A 24,972-nucleotide genomic window follows, 5' to 3' on the forward strand; every position below is an offset into this window, starting at 1 on the left:
CGCAGAACCATGATTTATACTGGAACAAAATATGCAGCCTTTTCTAGCTTCATTAGAAGAAGTAAACAGTTCAGCTGCCGTAGGTTTTAAGCGAGGTTCTCTTATCTTTAAACCAGAATTCCCTTTCTTATTACCGTGAGCCAATCGATCGAAAACATTGAAAGATTTAGCTGCTAAAGAAATTCTTTCCTCACTTTCAACTTCACCGCGCAAGAAGCATAAAAGGCGCTCAAGGTCAGATTCCCTTTCTCTTAACTCGGCGTTTTCGCCGGTTAAACTTTCTGATCCTTTACGCGAAAACCTAAGTCTCTCCCACGTTTTTAAGACTTCATTCGGCAATGCTGATTCTACCAATGGATATAATATCGCGCAATATTTGCCTCTATTTATTCCCAATATCTCTAAGGCTCTTAGATTAGATTCGAGTTCATCGTATAATTTCCGCAAAGAGTGTGTACCTTGTTTTTGAATAACAAGGGTTAGCAAATCACGAATATAAATCTCCGTTAGTAATTCTTTGTTACCAAAACGCGTCTGCAATGCTTCGATTGCGCTCTTGTAACTATCGCCAGTTGGCGGAAAGCTTTGAACTATTTCCTCTGCAGGAGAATTCTTCTCCATAGCCTGTGCTAAATAAGCAAATTTATCATTATTATCTAATGTAGGATCTTTATCAATCTTTTGGAATTGCCCCCAAAATCCTAGCCATTTCTTCACGTTGCCGTCAAACATAGGCAATTTAATCTTCGGATAATGTAACATTTTATTCTGAATAAAGGACGGATCAATTAAAGTTACATTCGGAGTTCCAGAAGTAAGATCTTTTACTTTACTTTCCAGAAGTCTCCACCTATCAAAATATAATTCAGATTCATCTATTTCTTTAATAAGTAAAGTCTCATCTGTAATTTCTTTAAACATTAATTCTCGTATTTTCATTTCAGTATCAAACAAAACTTTAGCTTTCTCGGCAATAACTTTTATTTTAATTAATTTTTCTTCCTGATTAAATTTAGTTTCTTCATTGTCAAATTCATTACAAGCTTTACTGAATAGTCTTCTATATTGAGTTCTTGCTAATTTTAAAGCTTCCATGATTCAAAAATAAAAAAGTCGCTTACCTTGCAGATAATATCCTGTCGCTTGATGCCAAATGTTGATTTTTCGATGATAATCCTATGTGTTGTATCTGACTTCGAATCTAAAATTTTCTGAAGAACACAAAAACCTTGTCTAAAACTTAAAGGTTTATTTAACTGGAACTTCAACACTGATGGAAACTTAACATCACAAACGAAAACTTAACATCTTGGGTGGAAAACTTCAAAGTGCTTTAAAGTAACAGCTATGCCGGCACGGTGAAGAACACTTTCCCTTAAAAGACAGAATCCATCTAGCCCTTTCGGCGTATATCTCCATTCCGCTGAACTCAGACATCCGCTCCTACGTGTTTTGGACTTAAACGGCCAGGCTGGAACTGGAATAGGACTGGATCAGGACCGGAACAGGACTGGAACAAGACGGGAACCGGAACAGGACTGGATCCGCAACAAGACGGGAACCGGAACAGGGCGGAAACCGGAATCTCTCATCCCCTGGCTTCTCCCCGGGCAGGTCTATTCTGGCTCGAACTAAAAGGAACTGCGGTACCACTAAGGAAAGCACCTCCTTTTATTGCCGGCGGTTGCCGTTACTGCAGGCGACTTATGCAAATATTTAACATCCATATGAAAATATTACAAATATATTGATTTACTCATTTCTAAGATATCATCCAAATATTCTGTTTTGGTTATCTTCCTAAGAGGTTTCCGCGTAGTTTTGGAATCATCGATTAGAGTACCAGTGCCTCAAAAGAAAGCAAGGTTTTATTTTTGTTTAAAAATATGAGAGTAAGTTTTTATTTATAAAAATATTTTGATGGGTTTCTTATGGTGTGTATATATTTGCACAATATCCCAAGATCGTAATTTAATTTTAATTTTGTCTTTATTTTACTATAGACGGTGTACATCAGCTGTAACGGCTGATAGCTTCAATACCGATGAGCAAGGGCTCCAAACTTGCGCAAACTTTGGTTATTTCTGTTCTATTTCCTCTTCCTAACAAATGCGGTATCGATTTATCAGTGACGCACAGTGGGCAACGGTCACGGTAACGATAATTTCAAATGAGTGATGGAACCGTTCCCTAGCGAATGTCAAAGTGGTAAATTTAATGTTTCTTGGAGAATTGTTCCTTTACCATCTGCAATATTTTCCCACCACTCACAATTGGGTAAGCGGGGAAGCAGATTTTGTTAAATGTATAATTTTAATTTTAAGAGTTATGAAGTCAGTTTGTTATCGTTTATGAATCTAAAAAAAATAATAGTGACTTTTTAAGTCATAATAAAATAATTTCTTTTTGTAAATAATTGCCGGCAGATATACGTTTGCAGAGATTAAAATGAAAAAAAACGTTAGTTGAAAGGTACGTCAAACAGAAAGTTGAGGAAAGATATGATGAAGAGACCGATTATGGTGTAGAGACTAGACGACGTCTATGGATTACGTAGGATGAATCTAGAAACAAACTACTATCTCTTTTTGTTGGAAGAAAGGCGAAGTAAATTGTAATCTAATATACCCATAGTACATGGTAATTACAGTGGACGGGTATCCAAACAAAGGATTAAAAACCAATGAAAGTAAAACCCAGAAGTAGAGATAAAGCAGATGAAAATTGTAATGTTAATTTTCTGTGCATACATTGTTAGCGGCAAACACCAGAGATCACTGATCTGTGGCTGAACATGGCCCTTTGTACCATGAATACCAAGTGAAGAAAATATGAACAGCGGTAAAAATTTCAGTATCACTGTGTACGGAAGGAGTGATCATATGAGACTGACGGGCAAAATATTTTGACGCACAAGAAAACAAGGCTATGAATGAGCAAATGACAGAGTCAGCACAGCAAATTTTAGAAGAAAGGTGCAATCTTAGGAGGAAAATATAAGGCGAAGTTCTCAAGTAATGAACTAAAAGCAGAGTGATAATCTTCTGATAATCATGGAAAAAATTAAGGATCTGGTAGATTATGGCAAAGCCTAATAAGGCTATCTCCCTAAGGGAAGGGATGATTTCTTGGACGACGTTCTAAGGAAACTGGTTAGTATATACGTTACACATCAGGAAAACTACGAAAACGCCCATGAAGCCAGCCCGTTCTCTTGGAATCAAACCCAAGTGGAAGCAGACAATTTTCAGCGATTTTCTCTAAGTCGCTGGTGAGCAGAAAAAAGTAAGTACTCCTATTTAAAAACTGACTTTCAGCGGAAAAGGACGATTACTTGGAGTGATGCTTTTAAAAATATAGTTTTGCGAAAACCATAATCAGTTTTTGTAAGTAATTTTTAACTTGTACATGTGCTGTGATGGGAAAATAAAACCGAATTATCTATTTCATTGTGTCAGAGATAAAATAATTGTTCCCATTGGCGATAGATCCTAAAAATGCCAAGTTTCAAAGCATTTAAAATGTTTTAACTTGCTTAATTATTTTAATTTATTCGGATATTTAGAGTTTTGAGTATACTCTGAGCATTAACACAGACAGATGCTTACGGGAAAAGGAAATTGCGTAGGGATTCAAAAATATTATCCGATGCATTATTGAGTATTTGAGCGTATACAGAAGTAAATAATAGAAATCCAGGCTACATTATAGTTCTGTGAAATGAAAGAATTGAATGAACACGCCAGTGTAAAAACATTCAGCTCTTGTGATCTGGTGGTCAACACTGGTGGAGCGAGAAAAGAAAGGCAGAAAGAGAAATAAGTCGCCGTTACGTTTTGACTAATTTTGATATTATTTCTCAAATTTCTTTCGACAAAAGGGCAGCTTTGTAGATGATAACATCGGTCAGATTTTAAACCCAATTTAAAATAAATTATATTTATAAGCACATGGCTTTATCGTTTAGATAGCTTATTATTAGAGTTGATAAATTAGAAGAAAATGAACTAAGAGTTTAGAAAGTGATACTGTGGCGTTGCATGTTAAATATGTAGCACTTGAAATAACTATTGAAGCGACAGGATTGAAGGAGGCGAAGGTAAAAATAATAAATCGTCGGAAAGCCAAATGAAAAATTAGAATTTCTTTAAAAGTCATTTCTTAAAAAGTATTTCAAAACCATGCAATGCCGAGTATGTTCCCAATACAGCGCTATTAACAGAACCGAGGAAGAAATTCCACAGAAAGATTAACAGTAATGAAACGATTGATCACGCATGTATAAAGCTTAGCATTTTATTCTGACAAAATGAGCATGTGAAAGGAATTTTTGCTTTAAGTAAATTTCCTATGTTAAAGGATTAAGGGCAACGTTATGCGTTAAGTGTCTCAAGGAAAGAGGAAAGGGAAGGAATCTTTGCAAATTTATCAAGTAAACTATTTTCATGGGAAAGAGATTCAATGGTGAGAAGGAAAGGATTTAGTTTAAACTGAGTATATTGAAAAATAAGCCTAGTGTTTATGGCAATGAATTTTAAATTCGGACAGAGTTTAATCTTTTAATTAGATCAGTTAAATGAAATACAAGCACAGGAGGCATTAATATGGGCGTTTTGTCTTTAACTTGACGTGTTTATAAATGGAGTATAAATACAGAAATAGAAACCTAAAATCTGATATTACCGTACTAGAATTAGTTATAAAAATACTTAAATTGAATAAATAATATACTTATTCAGTTTATGTATTAAGAAATTACATTAAGAAAAAATTGGTAGCTTTTATTCTTTATTACTGAAATTATTGAAAATATAGACTGTTTGCCCAGAGATTTTAATGCGTCTTTATTTTCGCAATCGTTCGTCATGGACTATATTTCCATTTGCAGCAATGTTCTAAATTGTGCAAATATTCATGCTCTAGTGGTTTTAAAGTTAAAAACAAATTTGGTTAAATATATGAAGTCTGCCTTTTTGTATAGTTTTCATATCCCTATATTGTAAAATCCACGTATCTTTTATATAGTTTTCAGATCTCTAAAATATAAAAATGTTTCCAAGAAACATTTTTGCACGTTCTTAAAAATAAAATACACAAATTTTCACTCTCGCTTAAAACCATTTGCTCGAGATATTTACTTTTAAAGTTTGGGGTCTTATTCAAGGGATATACATGAGTTGAAGACTAAGTTGTTTCTGTTTGTACGTTGCTTTAAAAGTGAAATAACAGTTTAAAAACAGTTTGGTTTGGGTATTAATAGATTTAGTGACTAGCGTCGCTATGGAGACTGTTATGAAAAGTAATAAACAATACAGTTATTTTTTCCCGAAAAGGAGATCTGTTTTACTGAATGTTATAGCACTCATATATTAGATAACAGTGCCAGACTCGTACTTAACAACTCTTATTCACCGAATCAGCAAGTACCAAACTGTAACATTATTTGCAAAAATTTAAAGTGAAAAATATTTATAGTTTAAAAAAATGTATAATTATTCTTCTGTGTGATTATTGGATTATGATTCTAAAGCAATAAAACGTTCTGAAAAATTAATTAACGGCATTTAGCGTTTTCTAAGTGGTAAATTACTTGAGTAAAAGCTTTTTCGTCAAACAAAGAGAAATAAAATCATAAATTGAAAAATTTACAAACAATTGCATCACAAGATAAAATCTCTGAATTTCAGGAAAAAATTATCCTCGAATTTTTCTAATTTAGCTTAACAGAATCCTCAAAACAAGCTGAAAGTTAAATCAAAAGTTGCAAATTTTGAAATTAAATTTCTTGGTTAATTTTTCTCAAACTACTCAAAAGCTACATGTGTTAATTTTGAGAATGAGTACAAAGCTTTCCTTAATACAACTACAGTGACAACTGTAGATTTCTAGTTTTCATAAAATTGATTTTATACATTACAAATTGTCTACACATGATTATTTACATGATTTAAAATATTTTTGTAACTGGAAGTATACATCTATAACTAATAGTTGCGAAAGTAAAAGTGTAATAAAGACTTTTTGGGACACGATGTTACCTTTCACATATTTTGTAGCTTGCAAATAGGAACATATGAGACTTATAATTTAGGGAGTGGTTATCTCGTGTGTTTATGAAAGAAATATTTTATTATACTTGTTGAGTCATTAGGGATTTTTAAGCAGGAGACGTGAAAAATGAGCAATGCCCTCGCCGGGAACTGGACTTCTCGAATACGCGCCGTGTGTGCTACCTTTACACCACGAAGGCATGGTGAAACGTGGGAGAAAATACCCAACTATTTGTTATGTGAATGTTAAATTTTCTGTGCACAGTCATGGAGCGAGTTTTGTCAAAAGAACGGAGTAGCTTTTGCTACAATCGAAAGCTGTATTGCGACAAGAGGCCTTATCAGCGGGAAAAGCACGATACAGTTTGAAGCTCAAAGAAATAAATCTGGAAACACCGACGAAAAAATAGGGAGGCCATGCAACAACGCTGTTGCTTTTGCAGGATAAAGCAACTATACAGATAGTGAGTTTAAGGAAGTATATGTTACTTACGCTATGTAACAATTATCTTTCCTTAATACTATCTGTTTGTGAGCAGAAGCTTCAGCTACGGAAAAATCGAAGCATCTATGACACGATGTGACTTAAATGCGGCAGAAAATAAGCATCCTTATTTTGCCTAGGTTTCTTTGATATATAAAATATATGCAGAATACGATGGGACAGTTATGGTATATTAGCTATTCTACATGTATATACGCTTATACTATTTCGTAACTAGCAGAAATGTCTTTGAAATATTGCTATAAATAGCTGAGCAAAAGTAAAGTAATTCTTCCGAAGAATACTTTTCTATTTCGTTATTGCCTTTAAAAATAAACAGTAAATGAGATAAAGATAAACAAACGCAGTCTGAAAGTTTTATGTCTGAAAAGCTTTATTTTATAACCAGAATATGATTCCTTTTATTCCTTTCCAGACTTTTATTAAACGTTTTTATCTTGCAATTGAACATTTATTCCCAAATTTTAAGCATAAAATGCAGTAATTTTACTTCCATTAATATCTTAATTTTTATCCAGTCAAATATCCTATTTCTGTATTTTGTTGTTTGAATATTAATGCATTTTGTTATTTAATTTAGAAAAATTAAAGACACGGAAAATATTCAAAATCGTTTTTAGAATTTTCACCAATAATTTTGTAAAAGCGTATAGTTTTACAAAATTATTGTTATAGTTTAAGATCCATATAAAACAATATTTATCTGATGTAAGAAATATTCATTACATATATTAAACTAGTGTTAAATGTTTTCGATTAACAAGAATCAGCTATGTTGATTAAATTTGCAAGCCTGTAATTTCGAAAATTAAATAGAAACTTCCTCTTTACCTGCAGGACTGCACACGCTTGGCTTTCTCCCTTTCCACTCATATAGATGCAGAATGTTCTAATTAACTTTCGAAACTATAGTCCTGCAAGTGTACGCAATGTACGCTGATGGTAACATTTGTCCTTCTGGGTGTAATTTGTAGTTATAATTACACTAAATATTACTGGTTTTCCATCACATACGATTTCATTTATTGCTGATTATGTACTCACATATACCTCCTGTTTATCTACATTCAACTTTTAATCTTTTATGAAAGCTTCCCCTGTTTAGTTCTTGTTTTGTCAAAATGGCTAAATGGGCAAGAAGTTCAGAAATACTTCTAATTCCTGATCATTGCCTGTGATGCATGGTTTGATGCCATTTCTCATATATTAATTATAACGTGAGTAAGACACTTTTAATCTTTTTCACAATTTGATTATGCGCAGTTTCTATAGTTTTGACTGCTCTGATATTTGATCTGTTTGCATTCATGGCTGACAGCCAGTAGTTTTATGATACGAAAATTTCGAAATTCAACGGTCCGCAATGATTGGAATTACGATAAAAAGTAGCACTGGAAAGCTGTGATGAATAAGGAAATCAGGGCGAAACAAGACTGAGTTGGGTTGAATTATTTCGATTAAACCAGTTAAGAATATTTTCAAAATGGGCAGATGACTTGTTTGGGATTTGAAACCCAGGTCGAAATAACAGTGTTTAGAGGTGATGTGTGTGGTGGTGTATTGAGAATACGGCAAAGCACATTACGGCTATCTGCCTAAGGGGAGGGATACCTTCGTGAAGGACTTTCTAACAGTGTTTAGAGGTCTTACTACTCTGCCGATACTGTGCCCATGAAAACATAAATACAGCCCTATAGAAAACAGTAAGAAATAGCTAACGAAGTTGTAGAGTCATTAGGATTTTTGGAAGCAGAAAAGATGAAAAATATGCAACCGTCTTCGCCGAGAATCGAACCACAGACCTCTGGAATACTGGCCCAGAGTGCTACCGTTACACCACGAAGGCACGCTAGGGAAGTGGGAGAAATACCTTATAAAGTATGACAGTCAATTTATCTTAAATGAAGCACTTAAAATAATTCTTTGATATTTATATTACATTGAAATATACACAGGGTGTTTACGCATTTTCGTAACGATTTTGATTTTCTCCATGAACTTAAATTTTAATTTTAAAATATAAACGTGACTGGCGTCAAATTGGAATAAGGTTTAATTATCGTCTGCAGCATTAAAAATACTCTTTTCTTTAAAATGCCGCTAAAAATAAACAATGGGTCGAAGGCTATACTTTGCGATGTCCAAAGAGAAATAATTTTATTCAATTATACAAAAATATTTAAAAAGCATGGTTTTAATATTTCTACACGTAAAATAAGTGAGATAATTAACATGAAATGAAAGAAACGCCATAGTTTACATCTGAATGGGAAAAAGGCAAAAAATATATACCGAACAAAGGGTATACACAGGGGCGTAGCTAGAGCGGGGCAAGGGGGCATTTGTCTCCGGACGCAGAATCCAAGAGGCGCCAAACTGATGTTACCACAATTTAGAATTAAATGTTTTCCAGCCTTGGGAAGCAATACTGGGCGCGAAATCTTCAGTTGTCCCTGGGCACTGAAAACCCTGGCTACGACTCTGGGTATACATTTTTGTACAGCTCTTGTTAAATCCTAATCATGCTTTAAAGGAAAATCCAAGCCCTCTAAGAACTGCTGAAAAATCTTTATCTCTGTAGGAACTGTGAACAAAATTATAAAATCTGATCTAAAGCTAATTAAAAAAAACACGATGTTCATCGCCTAACGTCGAAACATGTTTCTCAGCGTAATATTATGTGCAGATTGCTCTACGAAAATTATTTGGCAGGCGAAAAATGGAAACATGTAGTTACAATTGATGAGACTTGGATATGCTTATCTGATTGCAACAGAAAAAGATCGATTTACTACAGAAAAAGAGGAGAAAAAGACTTAATATGTTGGTTCAGAGAAAACAAGGAAAGTTTTTCTAAAGTTTTTATGGTTATTACTGGATTTTCTTACAACGGAAAACTTAAAATAAGCAAAGTAAAAAAAAAAAAAATGTCATTCGGATTACTATCAAAAGTATGTTTTAACACCTATTTTTAGAAGCGAAATTCCATCTTTTTATCCAAACAATTTTCACAGCGTGAAGTTCCATCTGTATAAGGCTCCAAGCCATACCTCTAAATCTACTGCTCTAATGATGAGAATACTACTCCTAAAAATGAGAAATGAAAGCGGAATTGAGGCTAATCTAACCGAAGTCCCTTGATGAGTCTGCTATGGATTACTATGCATTTGGAATTTTAAAACATGTTCTTTATAAGCAGCATCCCAAAACATTGGATGGACTCTTGAAGATTGTGATGGAGGAGTAGAATAAAAATCAAACTTGATGTTTTAAGAAAAGAACTTTTATCTTGGAAATCAAGATGTAATACGATAGTTCAGCAAAAGAGCTATCAGACTGAACATATTAGAAAATAAAATTCTAAGGTTTATTTGTATATAAATTTTTGGAAGATTGTAACAAAAATGTATGTACCCTCTGTATTTTATCTGCTGTGTAATACAACCGATGAAAAATTCCTACAAGAATCAATAGAAACATTAATGTAGGAAATACATTTTTATATCGCTTTGTAATATCCTTACAGAATTTTATTTATAAGGTTGCTAATTTCTTAATATAAATAGCTTTTTATTTTATTTAAGGTTTTTATTTATTGATAGCAATACTTGTTTTAAATCTTCTTTAGTTAAGGCAATAGTTGTTTTAAATCTTCTTTAGTTAAGGAAATAGTTGTTTTAAATCTTCTTTAGTTAAGGCAATAGTTGTTTTAAATCTTCGTAAATTTATGCTGATTGTTAAAACACTAGTAGGTGCGTTGTGAGCAGTCGTGCGCCTTTTGTACTGAGATTGCTGAGGGTTTACCTTTTAATATCAAAATTACATTAATTAAAGGAGATACGTTCTTGTTATCTGCATTCTCTATTTCACTCTCGTTAGAACTGGCGAGTTTTTGGCTTTTTTTCAAGATACATGTGACATTAGCCAACCATCGCATGAGCATACTTATCTTGTACTTGACCATATACGTTGATTAATAAGTTTTATGTTTAAACCATCACATCACCGGACTATATCAATCAGCTGTAGAAATGCAAATGTCGCCTATATAGATTTTTCCATGATAAAATTTCGTTCTTATTAAAAATGCTTTTCATTATTTATGAAAAGAACAGTACCTACAATCCGTACAGATAGCTAAACAAAAGTTCTTTGCGAATTCACAAAGTCAACAATGAGTTGGCGACTTTTCGTGGAGAAGTAAATAAGTAAAATACCAAATGAAATATTGGTAAAATGTACAAAATATTTATAAAATTATGAAAATGGCTTAAACTGCCTTACAGCTTTAAATACAGCTTTAAATCTATTACATTTAAAAGTTCATTCAGTAAGAATCATAAACTGAAATTTAAATTATACTACTTCCTTTTGTAACTAAAAAGTTACAATTTGATATTCAGAAAATTGCAATCAAATTTTAAACTCATATAATAGAAATTCTGCTTATTTATTTAGATGACGTCAATATCATTTTAAACATTAACTGTATGGTAATATATTGTTTTTAAGTTTAGCTAATAAGATATCAGTGTCAACGGGAAGTTACAATACGATGAAGAAGCAGAATTACTAGAACAAAAACAACAATAACAAAAAACGTTTTATAAAGAATAAAGGTTTATTATGAAGAATACGCTATTCATCAGGATTGAAAAAGTTTCATTATGGGGAATCAACGGGTTCTGTATCGCACACTATGAAGAATCAAAAGCCTCTTACTAAGAAAAAGAAAGATATTTATTATAAGGAAGAATGATTTATTATAAATTTAGATCCCATTTTAAAGAAGATGGCTGAATTTGAAAAAGATTAAAAAAGGGATATATACCACTACTCTGTAAAAAACTATACCGTTTCAGTTTTGATTCTCTTTCTTTTTTAAAGCAATCAGTGTGACATACTGTTACAGATTAGAATATTTGCGTTCGTTCAAGATCATGCAAATCCACTGATGAAACTGATCAGAATATTTGCATTCTTTCAAAGACATATCAAATCTATTGATGTCAACGGTTTTTCGGAGATTGCGTGAATAATTGAAGCTAATTCCATTCCTAGTCATGTATATTTCTTATTAAATTTCGCTATTAAAAACTTTGTATATTGTTAGAAACAAAAATAGAATTTACTGCAATACAAAATCAATACCTCGAGCTTCCAGTTTCAGATATTTAGAATTTAATTGGATTATTAAGTTTATAAATTATTCATGTGAGCTAGAATTTATATTATATTAATACATGTTATAAGAATCTCGATAAAGCTATCATTTCTGTCTTAAAAGACAGTTTTTTATGCTTTGATAGTATTCTGAGCTTCCAGTTTCAAACATGAAGGAATTGGTTAGATTGGAATTTATTAGATCATAAATTATCCATGCGAGGTTATGTTTTTATATTATATTAATAAATAATATAAGGATATCGACGAATTTACTGTTCTCACAGTAAAAATCCGATTTTTACTTGTTTATTATTTATCAGTCACACTTAAAGAATTAACATTTACTTAACATCAGGCCCGCCAGCGGCCAAGCGGTAAAGACGCTGAACACTGGTAGCTTAGTCTGTGTTTGATTTCAGGCAAACAAGCTGGCTAAATGCAAGTGTAAAGTGGTTACAAGCCAGTTTACCTCAGAAAGTCATACGCAAAGGGATCAGCTTTCTTAGGCAGATAGCACTTGCGTGCTGTGTCATAGTCACGTAGACCAATATTCGATTTTACTAATGGCATTTTAGAATTTCGGAAATCTAATTTTGAGATTTATTTTCAAATTTTAATTAGTTATTAAGAAAAGAAACGAGAGAGAGGCGGGAAATAAGATTATAAATAAAAATCTTTCCGATTTTTCATTTTTTGTAATAGCACTTCTGATGTATACATTGATTAAATGAATATTTATGTGTATAAGATAATACTTGAAATCTTTGAAATTCGTTACTTGATATATGAAGAATTCTATAGCCCCCCCCCCCCAGATCGAAAAGCGGTTAGTGACGCTGATTGCTTTAACGATGGGCCCGGGTTGGAAACTCTGAGAAAGTCTGGATGTTTGCAAATGTATAGTGTCTGTACGGTAGAGGGTACTCAAAATATGCGACAAGTCGAAAATCCCTTCGAGAGGTTATGGTATGGAAAGAGAGGTTGGACATACTCAGATCCATCCCCCGGTGTGTTCTCCTTCAAACTTGGGGTGGACCTGAGTAACGTCGGACAGTCTGACTGGTTGCCGTTGATGGACTTTCCTCAGGTACATCTACCGTTCGTTGAGTTAACGACAGACGCAGTTTTGTATTCCTGGCCATGATAAAATATGTGGGTTTGTTCTGATTACGTCAGACAAGTGAAATTAATCACAACAAAATTTTGTATCATATTAAAAATTTGTAGGCCGTGTGAAAAATAATTTTTATGCCAGAAACGACGCATTGTTTTCTACTACAGCATTTAAATCTAAAGTGCTTTCTGGTAATTGCTGGTAATTGAAGTATCCTACCACTGCCAAAATAGTAGGTAAGAACCACTGAAAACTTAAAAGCTGACTTAAGTCAAATTTCCAGGGAACGTACTAGTTTTTCTTGGAAAGTCCTTCAAGAAAGCATCCTCTAACCTCAGTCAGGTAGTTGTAGTATATTATGCTATAATTCCAATTTATTTAATTCTTTAGTAAAATTAATCCAATGCTATAAATTACTTATTTATCGTTGCACAAGTGTGATAGTCACAAAAAAATCAGAAAACTGAGGAAGAAATGACTTATAGAAACTTTTTTCGAGTTACACTTTTAAAACTGATCAAGTTTCGCGTAATACTGAATTCTACACATTTATATACATTTTTAAATATTAAAATTAAAACAGTGTATTATTTATTTCTATTTCAACATAATAATTTTTACTATTTTTTAAAATAATTTTTTTCAGAAAAATAATCGTACATAACTACTAATTATTATTCTAAATCGTGGAGAACTTTCAAAGGAAAATTGACTTTTTGATTTACTCGCTAGTATATGGTTTACGTTTATGAAGGCGAATGGCCTGTCTAAACAAAGTTACTGTGTAGACAAGCAGTTTGGCAGGCTTGAACCCCAGGTCGAATTACCAGTTCAGTTGGCTTATTGTTTGGTCAATAGTGGGCAAATTTTTAAAATATATAATGAACTTTTAATATAAATGAACTTTTAATTAGAATTGCATGCGGAAGGTAGATGATCATGCCCTGAGGCATGAATATGTTGACTTAATTACATAAAATAATTTCTTTTATAATATCTATAATTTTTCATAGCTACTCCGTAGTAGAATAGAACAAAGTAATTTAGCAAAATTTAAAAAAGTGATTAAAATCAGCAAGTAAACGTTTGCCGATTTCTGTCAACATTTTTCATCGTTATGATTATTTAATATTGTTTTATTTTTTTAATGACGTCTATGTATTTTTATATGCGAGCAACATTTAATCATTTTTGGCTTTTCAACAAAGCTGTTAAGCACACAATCACAAGTCAAGCCTCTTTGTTTCTTGAGCAAGGTATAATCGCGTGAAATGTCGAATCAATAGTCTTCACACCACAAATAATCGTCGTTGCTGGGCGACAATCTTTGATATTTTTCTTCTCTTTTCCTAGATGCTGTATTGAGTAAGTCCTAAAGGACACCGATTGAGGCATTTTGTAAGAACTGCAAATAATCAGGAGAGCAGCCAAGAGCAACCAACATGTATCTACACATACTTAACTTAAAATAAAATGAAATAGAAGTAGAAAGAACAACAATGAGTTCTAATAAACCGCCGAATGAAGCTTCTGCAGTTTCATGACAATAATTTAAATTAAAAGCAAGTTCAAAAATTATATTCAGATACAGGAAAGTAGAACCAAAAATTAAATTCTTTCAGAACAGTGTAGACAATAATTACATATTGTCAAAAGTGAAAAGTGTGTTTTTTGTCAAAGAATTTCGTTATAAAATTTTTAATTAAAACTGAAAAATATTCATATGTAACAAAGGGAAAATAAACGAAATTCGATCAAAACAGTGCAACCCACCACACTAAAAATATGGAAAAGTGTAAAGTCATTTAATCTTTAGAAAACATTTGCTTTTAAATTTTCTGAATTTTATGTAGTGGTTGTTTGCATTATTCTGCTCAAATGTCGTTTTCTTTCTGCTTCGCAGTATCTGAACTTGTTTTGAATTTAAATTTGCAACTTAATTTACATTAACATAAGGTTAGATTAAACATTAAACTATCTATTAATTTTCTTAATTCCTTTTTTTACATCCTTGTACGAAGTAAAAAGGAAGTATTGTAATCGCGAAACGTTTCAGGCAGCATATTTCAAAGAAAATATCCATTTTGACCGCTATCGAATGTAATTTAACGATGTTTTTGCGTGATATATGTACGTAAGGACAGAATAAAATACTCTTTTCCTTCAAAAAAATTATAAAACTGCTTTAAAATTAATTCTGAAGAAAATTTTTCCTGGCGTCTGCACGAACGTAGGTACGTATCTCGCATAACTCAAAAACGAGTAGCCTCAGAATGTTGAAATTTTGTATATAGGACTGCTATGACATATAGATGTGCACCTCGTATTGTGGTTGCAATCGGCCGCAACAAACGTACATAAATATATTTATATATATATCCACTCTGTTACCCTACTCAGTGATATCAGTTTCTTTACTCTTATATGTTTGTAAATTGTACATTTTTTGCTTTAAAAATGATTGTATTATGTTGTTTTTATCTTCCGGTTAAAAGTTTTATGTCTTTAGTAAATCTGTATGCGATATTTTTCGAATTATCAACAATTTTAAAGCTGTCTAAGTGCCGCTAAGCCTTTTTTTTATGGCGGCCATTGATTTTACATTTGAAACAGGAGACTAGTGGATTTGTTGCCAATCTAGAGAAACTTAACTTCACAACAAAGATAACGCATTCATTTATTATTGCCAATTAAATCATGCTTAATTCTTTCTGGAATTTTTTCGAGGAAATAAGCGTTTGAAATTTACTTCGTAATTTTTAATAGAGATATTTTGAGTTTTTATGTATTTTTGCCTTCTCGCGAAGTGAGAACTGAATTAATTGAATGAGAAATACTCAGTCGTCTGTGAAAAACTGTTTCATTTTTGTTTTATTTGCTTAATTTCTTTTATACATCTTTCTAGCTTTATTATAGTATTTGAATAGAACATGTGGCAACGATTAGATAATTCTATTCTTTAAATGATGTAAATTTTGTGCATTATGAGTTATAATATGAACGAAATATATAAGTTAACTGTTATATAATTATTGGATTATATAACTGTTAACTTAGTTTCCGTTATATAATTATTATATAAGTTAACTGTTATATAATTAATACTCTTAATTGAATCTAGCGCCAGAGTGTCGCTATGGTAAACAAATACTAGAGTGAATTTTAAAGAATGAATTTATTCTATTGTGGTTTATGCGCTGTCGGCGAAGTAGATTTAATTCAATCCAATAAGTTTAAATGAAATGCAAGAAAGAATGCGTATAATTTAATATTCCGTACAGGAAATGCCATGTGGTGTACACATCAGATTTTTTCTTAATTTGAAGATGCGTCATATGTGAAAATTAATTCTGCATTGCATAACATCCGCATTGCGCATGATTCCTAGGCCAATCAGATTAAACAAACCTTCTAATATAAATAACTACTAACTGCATAGTCTTTCTCTCTTTCGCCTCTTCGTCTGTCTGCTGACAGCGTGTCGCTGAGCCTCTGCTATCTGTTCACCGTTATTTAAATGTAATTGCATATCTAAAATTATCTGGCGAATTTAGCATCCACCCCTGATCTTTTACCAGTTATGTAAGTGCTAAGAAATTCGTCATCCAGAAATTAATGATGTTTATTTATCAAGATGGGTCGTGCTTCTTCCAAAATTCCAGCAGGTTATTCCACTACGTCGCAGTTTCCATTCATCTATGTAGCAGTATTTTCGGCCATGACTAGAATGTGATTGTTTTGTTTTTATCTTCCGCCAAAATTACAATAGTACAACGAATATGTAAGATATAATAAAATACGATGGCTGCGCTAAGAAATGATTAGCGACCTCAAAACTGACTAAATTTTATGTTCTCCTCTTGTTAATCGTTTCTCCCAAATTCGAGATCTTCCCACGCACTGCTTGCAAAGAGAACTAAAACCTAAAATTAACCAATTGCAGCTTAGCTGTACATATACACGTGCCTAGTATAAGGAATTACGTCGTTCCGTTTTTTAACTTCTACCCTGGAAACAATTTTGCGCTGCTATGCTGACTTGTCTAAGATGATGTCCTACTTTGTAACCTGTGTACACAAAAATTATTGTTGCTATCTTGTCTACAAAACTCTGATTTAATTTGCATTATCATGGAATAAAAGTATGTTTCCAAACGGTATGTTTTTTAAAGCATGTTTTTGGCTTATGCATCCATTTTTCTAACTACGCAGTAAAGTCTCATCGACTGCCAGAAATTAAAGTTACGGGTTCCTTCTACGCATTTAAAATATCACATATATATGTAAGTGTGTTTATATGCATGACAAATATTTCAAATTAAAAATTCAACTTTCATCTGAATTACGAGGAAACATAAAAAACAAATTTTATTTTGTTGATTTTTACTTCCTTGTACGAAATAATGGAAGTATTGCAATTGCGAAATATTTCAGGCATCATTATTTTAACGAAAATTTATATTCCAACCAACTGCGTGACTTCTGTACGTACAAATGGAATAAAAGACTGCTTTTGCCAAAGGGATTGTAAAATGGATTCAGAGGAGATTTTTTCTTGAGTACGTACTACTTACACATGTAAGTATGTATCCCGCATAAATCAAGAATGAGTAGCTATAGAATGTTGAATTTTTATATGGGACTGCTATAATACGTAGTTGTGCACCTCTCCTCTTCGTTGCAATCGGCTACACCAGTTGTATATATTTTCCCACTCTGTTACACGGCTCAATGAGCGTAGTTTTTTTGTTCTTATATGTTGGTAAATTATACCTTTTGTGCTCTAAAACTGATTGAATTATGCGGTTTTTATGTTGTAGTTAAGGTTTTATGCATTTAGTTAAGCAAAATGCAATAATTGCAGAGTTATCAAAATTTAAAAGTTTAAGTGGGAAGTTAATCAAGAATAACTAGCTATTTCTACAGATATATCGATACATATTGATAGCATCTGTTACTTAACGTTCTCAAAGTATTATTCTTAAAATATATTCCTTGCTTATGCATTTTGAGATTAGATGATGCTCTGTCTGAAAAAGAATAGTTTTCGCTTAGTAAAATTGGTGTTGTTAGTATAATTGTCATAACTTAGCTACAATTCTTAAGAAACGGGAACATTCTTGTCGCCGAAGATAGCAATCCAAATCCAAACCAAGTGATTTTAACTTGGGCCACACAGTATTATGTATGTTAATGCGAAGTATAAATGAAACAACTCAGATGAAAATTCCATTTTAAAACTTTTTATTATTCCCCAAATATCAACTAATTTTAAACGAGAAAAATTGTGATTTTTATAATAAGAAATGGGAGTCTATGGTAAAGAAACTAGTAAAAACTGGAACTGATCAATACCTACTAGCAATTAAGAATAAATTCAGAAGTCTAATCAGATATCAGAAATATATTTACTACGTCTTGTTTAAGGACTGTCATTTTGTTTGAACACAAAGAATTAAGAAAGAATTAAGATACGAATAAAATACCTACGTAAATTTTTCAAAAAATTACAGTATGTAGAGTAAAGGTTAGTTAAGTTTAAAACACAACTGGTGTATTATCAAGAAAAATGAGATTTGCTGACATGTTTGGTGATCATGTCAGCAAAATAACAGGTTTTAACGAAACCACGAGAGGCTAAAGAGTTAGACGTTAATGTCAGGTCCATTAGTCGCACTATGCATCGTATAAACTTAATGTACAAGTGCAATCGCTGGGTGCCGCATCAGCTGATTCAAGCAGATAAGGACAGACATGTTCGGGCTTGCATTAATCTGGTCGAAAATAAACACAAGAACAAAATTCTGGACCGAATCGTCACTTGTAATGAAAAGTGGATTTACTTCAACAACACTGGGTTGGTCCGCATCTGGTGAGGCAGCGTCGCAAAGCGCAGTTTGACAACCAAAAAGATCATGATTTGTATCTCGTAGGATTGCTTTTGTAATAATCCACAAAGAGTATATGGAAAAAAGTGAAACACTCGATAGTAAGGTGTACAGCGAAATGCTAGACCGTGTTGATACTGCTCTCAAGGAAAAGGTTGAATTGCGTTCAGGTGCAAAAAGGTAATGTTTCATCAAGATACTGCAAGAGCTCATATACTGCATTCATCAGCTGGACAGTGTACAAACTTCAATAGGATCTTTTGCCACACCCACCATATAGCGCCGTCATTACTCCTTCGGACCTCTTTCTTTTTTCACACCAGAAGCTACAAATCTGCTGGTGCTATCTTCCATTCTGCCAGGACGCCCGAAATGAGATCAATCGGGGCTACCAAGTTTCTGAGCCAAAAGTTTTGAAAAACTAACAAAACGTTGACAGAAAAACATAGATTTGAGCGGTGATTACTACCCGCACAAAAGGTATAACTTTCATATTTTTCTCTAAATTCATTCTGAATGGTTTTTGGCGGAAAACTTGGTAAGGAAATGCACCAGCAAAATGTATTTTTCATAATAAGCAAACGTACGTTACAAAGACCATGTCTGAAAACCGAAAAATGTGATTCTTATCGAAATTCATAATGAAAAATGAATTAAATATAAAATGCTATCTCCTAAAACTCTCGCCATGAAACTCTTGCCAAACAATTCACATCATGTCATTCGCGCATGCGCATTGCTTCGAAAAAGAACTATTATAGACCTAGTAATGGACGATGTAATGCAAGATGTAACCTCCAATAATTTCTCTTGTGTGTATTGTGTATATAATTAGTGATGTGTGTAATGAATTAAGTAATGAAATTAGTTTTTATTATAGAAGTGTCCTTTTTTATGATGAGTAGGTCCTTGGATTGTCTTCATTTAAAGTAAAATATTCCCGGTTTCCTTGGATTAGAAGAAGAAAGAAGACCTTCTGAAAAGGCAAGATTTTTACCATTATTCATGAAATCTTAGCCATCGATAAGTTTTATTCGTGATATTTTCATCACTAACCATCTATTAGGAGATAAGAAGCTAGAAAACGTTACCGAAAATACAATTTTTTGAGACTTTTGACATCAGTCCTTCTATCCAGATATCTAAATGTAATAAATATTTAGCAAATAAAATGTAAGCAAAACTTTAATATAATTTCTAAATAGTAATTGTTTTATAAAGTAATCTTATAAACGACTGAGAAAAAGAATTAGGATTTCTAAAATGTTTTTATGAAGTATATTTTTTAATGCTAATAACAAATTACAGATTGAAAGGAATTTTTAAATTAATTTATGTAATAAAACATTTTTGAAATGATGCATTGCATACTTGAATTTTGTTTGTAATTCACTGGGATTTTTAATATAATGCGTTTGTCTCATAATATCATAATTATCAAATTATTCTCTTTCAGATTTAATGATATGCTACAGTTAAATTTAGTACGTTAACTATTTCAGCTTGAAAAAGGTAATTTAATTAATAAACATATTTAGTAGTTCCATAAATCGAGACAAATCCTTATTTTAAAATTTTACGAGAATTATACGAAGATGATATCTCCTAGAAATTATAGTTAGGGGGAAAACGCTTAATGGTGTTTGTCACAAATATTGATAAAATTCTAGCAAGATTACTGATTAATATGTTATCCCCAGGGATTCAGGCAGCTAAACTGGAATTTAAAAATTTGAAACTATTGTACTATAAATTGTAGTATAAAACGTTCCTAATTTCATAATGAAAATTAAATTTAATTCCCAATATCTGCATACATTCTTCGGAAGAATAAATGTTGTGCAGGATTACCGAAAGCTTATGTTTAAACATTACATATATTTGTTGCCATTAAAACGTTCTATTAAATTATGAAGAAATGCCTAATAGAAGCTCCATTATACATAGCGATGCAGGCAAGAAAGAAATTATTATGGCTGTCCATTAGCGTTTACCCAAATTCCTTTTGTACCTTTTACATTTGATGCTGCTAATCCTTTTCCTACTATTTTTATGATAAATAATGGTTAAGAAAAATAAATGAAAATTCTTTGCTAAAATTCATCCCCTTCTTTGTTTAATTACCTAGTAGCTACATACAATTACAAATAAAACTTACAGAAAAAAGCATACCCTAATGTAAAAAAAGTGTATAATGGAAGGGCCATACGAAACAAAAAAAGGCTTTGAAATATTGCGTTCAAAATTATTCTTTCATCAGCAGTATTGAGGGTCTAGGTATTGATGAAAGTAAGAATAAAACATTAGTAACCCATTCCATTACTAAAATTTCAGATATCATGATACATTCTCGTCTAAAGGAAAAGGAATGAAAAACAATGGATGACATTTTTTCTGAACATACGCACAACCTTCTTGGGTGACCTCATTCAAATGACTATGCAAAATTTAAAAGTTTTCATTTATTCAAAACTAAATTTTTTACTGGATTTATTTCTTTAAATATCGGTCGTAGATATATATTTCCTATTGAACAATTCTTAAAATAACTTGGATGGTTTTATTAAAACAATTACTATATGTGGAAAATATCTTGAAAGGTAAAACTCTTAATATTATATATAGTTCCCACGGAATAATTGAGTCCAATGTAAATGGAATTTTATTATGATTTAATGAGTTAAAAAAGCAACAGCCCCTTATTTCATGCGCAGATCTTGCACAGATATTCCATAAAGAATTTATTGGCAGACTCTTCTGATTTAAAACCAAGATATTTAGAAAAAAGTAAAAAAGCAGATATAAACGGTTGTTCTTTTGGCAGTTAAAAATTCTGTTTCGAATAAAGTAATTTTTGACATTAAATTTGCAGCAAGCACTTCTGAAAATTTATCAAGTAAATTCTGTTAGCTTTTGCGATTAAACAGTTATGCGTTTATGATTAAAAGCGTAATTAATACTATGCTCATGCTTGCCATACAAAATTAGAACCAAATAATCATATAAAATTACATTTTAATTTTACAGATCTTTTCGCAGAGAAGGCTGAAACGTTTTTATAAGTTTCGCTGTCTTTTTTGAAGAATGTGCGTAATTGGAAGCGTCTATTTAATACAAATAACTGAAGAAAGATAATGTATCTCCACCATTCTTAGCTACTTGTATATAATCATAACTGAATACCTTTATTAAAATGAAACTGCCCAAATTTCAGAAATTTGTTTTCTACGTAAATAATAAATATTTTCTACATGAAGCTGTTACATGCTACATGTTTTGCTCTTTTACATGTATTGATATGCATTTATATATATTTGTATGTATATTATATATATTGTATATAAACATCTGAAATATTACTGTATTTTTACTAAGTAAGTGTAATATATAATTAATTATACCATAATGCATTATGAAGCCTCTTACCAGTATACATTAATATTATCTTGTTTATTCAAGATGTCTTCCAATATGTTAAATAATGCTTGCCAGCTTTTAATTATGCGACCTCAAAGGCAAGAAAATTAATGAACATTTAAAAAAAATTTTACAAGAGTTTTTAAAACTCCTATGAAAACATATAGCCAAGTAACTTGGCTATATGTTTTATGTTAGAAAGTGTTAAAATTATCTCTTTTATTTTTTTATAATTGCTTCCTATCGAATGAGAAACGTTTATAGAACATGTAGTTCCAAACATCTTTTGCAATGCTAAAATTAAAAATACAGAATTTTAAAAGTGCATTAAGAGAAAACGCCCATTTACTCGTACATAACAGCTGTAGCATAACAACAAATGTTTATTTACTTTTAAAACATTTCTTGAGAGGAAGAAATGTCCATGAACATGACTTATTTTCCTTTATAATCATTCTATAAAATTCTGAAAATGTATGAAGTCTCTGAAAGGCAAGTCTAAAATGCAGAGCAGAGGCGATAGCAATAATAAAGTGAAATTCATGGTTTTAATAGTAACTTTAAATGTCTGATTCAGAATATTAAGAAACATATAACGAAATATCAAGAAAATGGCCTAATGGAATAGCATGCAACTTACCTGCAAATAAAGCACCAGTTTACACATTAGACTTCCGAAGAACCATGTTTCAGTCACGTCCCACAGGACAGATGGAGGCAGGCAGAAGAGAATCACCAAGAAATCGGCCACAGCAAGATTCACAATGAAATAGTTCGTTACTGTCCGCATTGAATGATTCCTGTAGACAGAGATGCAAACCAGAGCGTTTCCTATCAGCCCAACAAAGAAAACTGTTATATGAAGGGCTATCAAAAGCCATTCATATGTGCTTGGAAATATGTACGCTTCGATCATTTCCATGTAGTCCTCATCCGATACACAATACTCATTAGTGCACATTACACTACTATTTGTGGGACTGGCGTTCCGAAGCCCGGGTCCTTGTTGTTGCTGAAGTGGTTCAGATGGCAGAAATACAGTATTTGGGTTGTAATCCAAATCACTATGCATGGTTAACTAAAATATAAACACAGGTTTCTGGAACGGTTTTTCTCTAGGTATTTATAAAATTTCAACTTCAAATTAATGAACACTTAAAAATATATTTTGGTTTTAAATGTAGAACTTTCTTCAAAGGAATTTCTTCATTAGGATTCTTCCTTTAAAGAAACACCTTGATTACAGAATTGTATGAATATTCTTTAGGGTGCTTCTGTCACAGTATTTTCGGGACCATGAGAGACATATCATTAAATTTTCTTTGAAATCATACGTTTGGTAATTCGTTTCAATATCTATAGGAAATAAAATTCAATTTTCGTAAAGAATAGCTTTATGAAAACTAGTGTAGGTTCTGTTCTAGATCTCCTACATTTCTTGCTGTTAAATCTCGAAGAAATGTCCTCTGAATTTATATCTGAAGCGAGTTAAGAAAATTCTGTTTATGTGGGAGCACGTTTAGAGAAATGTATGAGAGCTTTCAATCATATGAGAATTGTTATTGAATATTCTCTGAAGTAATACATACAGTGCTAATTTCCTACGTTTTTAAGTATTAAAAATTTTATTCGCAAACCTCAGATAATTTTCACCTCTTCCATTGCTTTTTATTTTCCATCATTAAAAATATCTTATTAATTCTCAGAGACGATTATTTTACTTATCTTAATGCATTTCTGAGAGCTCTATAACAAAAATCCTTAATATTCCGCAAAAAATGTTTTTCATCTATTTTTTAATTTTCTGATAAGATGGTTTTACTTCAAAGATTTAAAATCCTCTCTTTTCCTAAAATCAATGATATGAAAATGAACCTCATACGTTGCTTTTGATATTTAATTAATTTTCAGTACCATTGTTTCGTCTTCCTGTTAACTTGAATTCGATATTTTTTCCTTCACAGAGTACCTTTAAACATATCTTGAAAACATTTGAAGAAGGCGCAGGTTGAATAAAAAAATAGAATAGTTTCCTAATTCGCATTCATTTTCTGTTTTCTTTTTAACGGAATGTAAATGTCTTAGTTTTTGAGCTGTAACATCTCATTCGAGACTGTGGGCTGTGGTCAGCATGAAAATATTGATTTTAGTATTTTTTCCCTTTAATACTGTATTTCAGGAAACGATGATAACAGAACTTAAGTTCTAAGATAAAAAGACAGCAGTTGCGCACGTTAATTTTAAATTACTGTAAAATCTCTTTGTCATTTCCATTACATTTATTCTAATATTATTGTTATTCAGAAATGTTGTCTTAGTTCGAAATTGGCTTTAAGTAGAGCTTTGAATAACCCAATGCGAGACTTCTTCACTAAATGCTGAATTCCTAGATATGAAGTTCCATTTGACGGAAGGAATACCTGTAAATAAAAATAGTTAATACATAAATGATTGCTTTACAAATTTTCAATAGATCACACTCACTATTTACATATATGTTTCACAAACGACAATAGTATATATGATATATATATATAAGAAAAAATGTTAATTAATCGTTATAAATTGTCCAATACTTGCGCAAAAGCTGCAAAATAATAAAATAATAATTTATTTACTAGTCGATTATTTAGTATATTATCTCCTTTGATAAAGGTAATTAGAATTATATTGAAATGAAGTAACTTATAAGAATATTTAAAAAATGAAAAAATAAAATTTTAAAATGGAAACATAAAAAATGAACTAAGGATAAATTGAAAATGGGAACTTCTAAAAGGTATAATTAAAATTGAAAATGCAAAAAGATTTAATAAATGCGACTGTGCTTCGT

At 31.8% G+C, this 24,972-nt stretch overlaps 1 protein-coding gene across 1 annotated transcript in view; it reads right to left on the bottom strand.

Moving 5' to 3' along the window:
• LOC118203138 (orexin receptor type 2-like) overlaps window positions 1-24,551 on the bottom strand; it is a 363,620-nt gene extending 339,069 nt beyond the window's left edge. Inside the window, exon 1 of the mRNA XM_035375394.2 lies at window positions 22,780-24,551. Coding sequence (XP_035231285.1) covers window positions 22,780-23,211 — 432 coding nt within the window. The 5' untranslated portion in view covers window positions 23,212-24,551. The remainder of the gene's footprint in view (window positions 1-22,779) is intronic.
• Between the last annotated feature and the right edge of the window lie 421 nt (window positions 24,552-24,972).

This window comes from Stegodyphus dumicola, chromosome 12 (assembly GCF_044657685.1).
Source record: "Stegodyphus dumicola isolate Sdum_Otavi_A_Nest chromosome 12, ASM4465768v1".
Lineage (NCBI taxonomy): Eukaryota > Metazoa > Arthropoda > Arachnida > Araneae > Eresidae > Stegodyphus > Stegodyphus dumicola.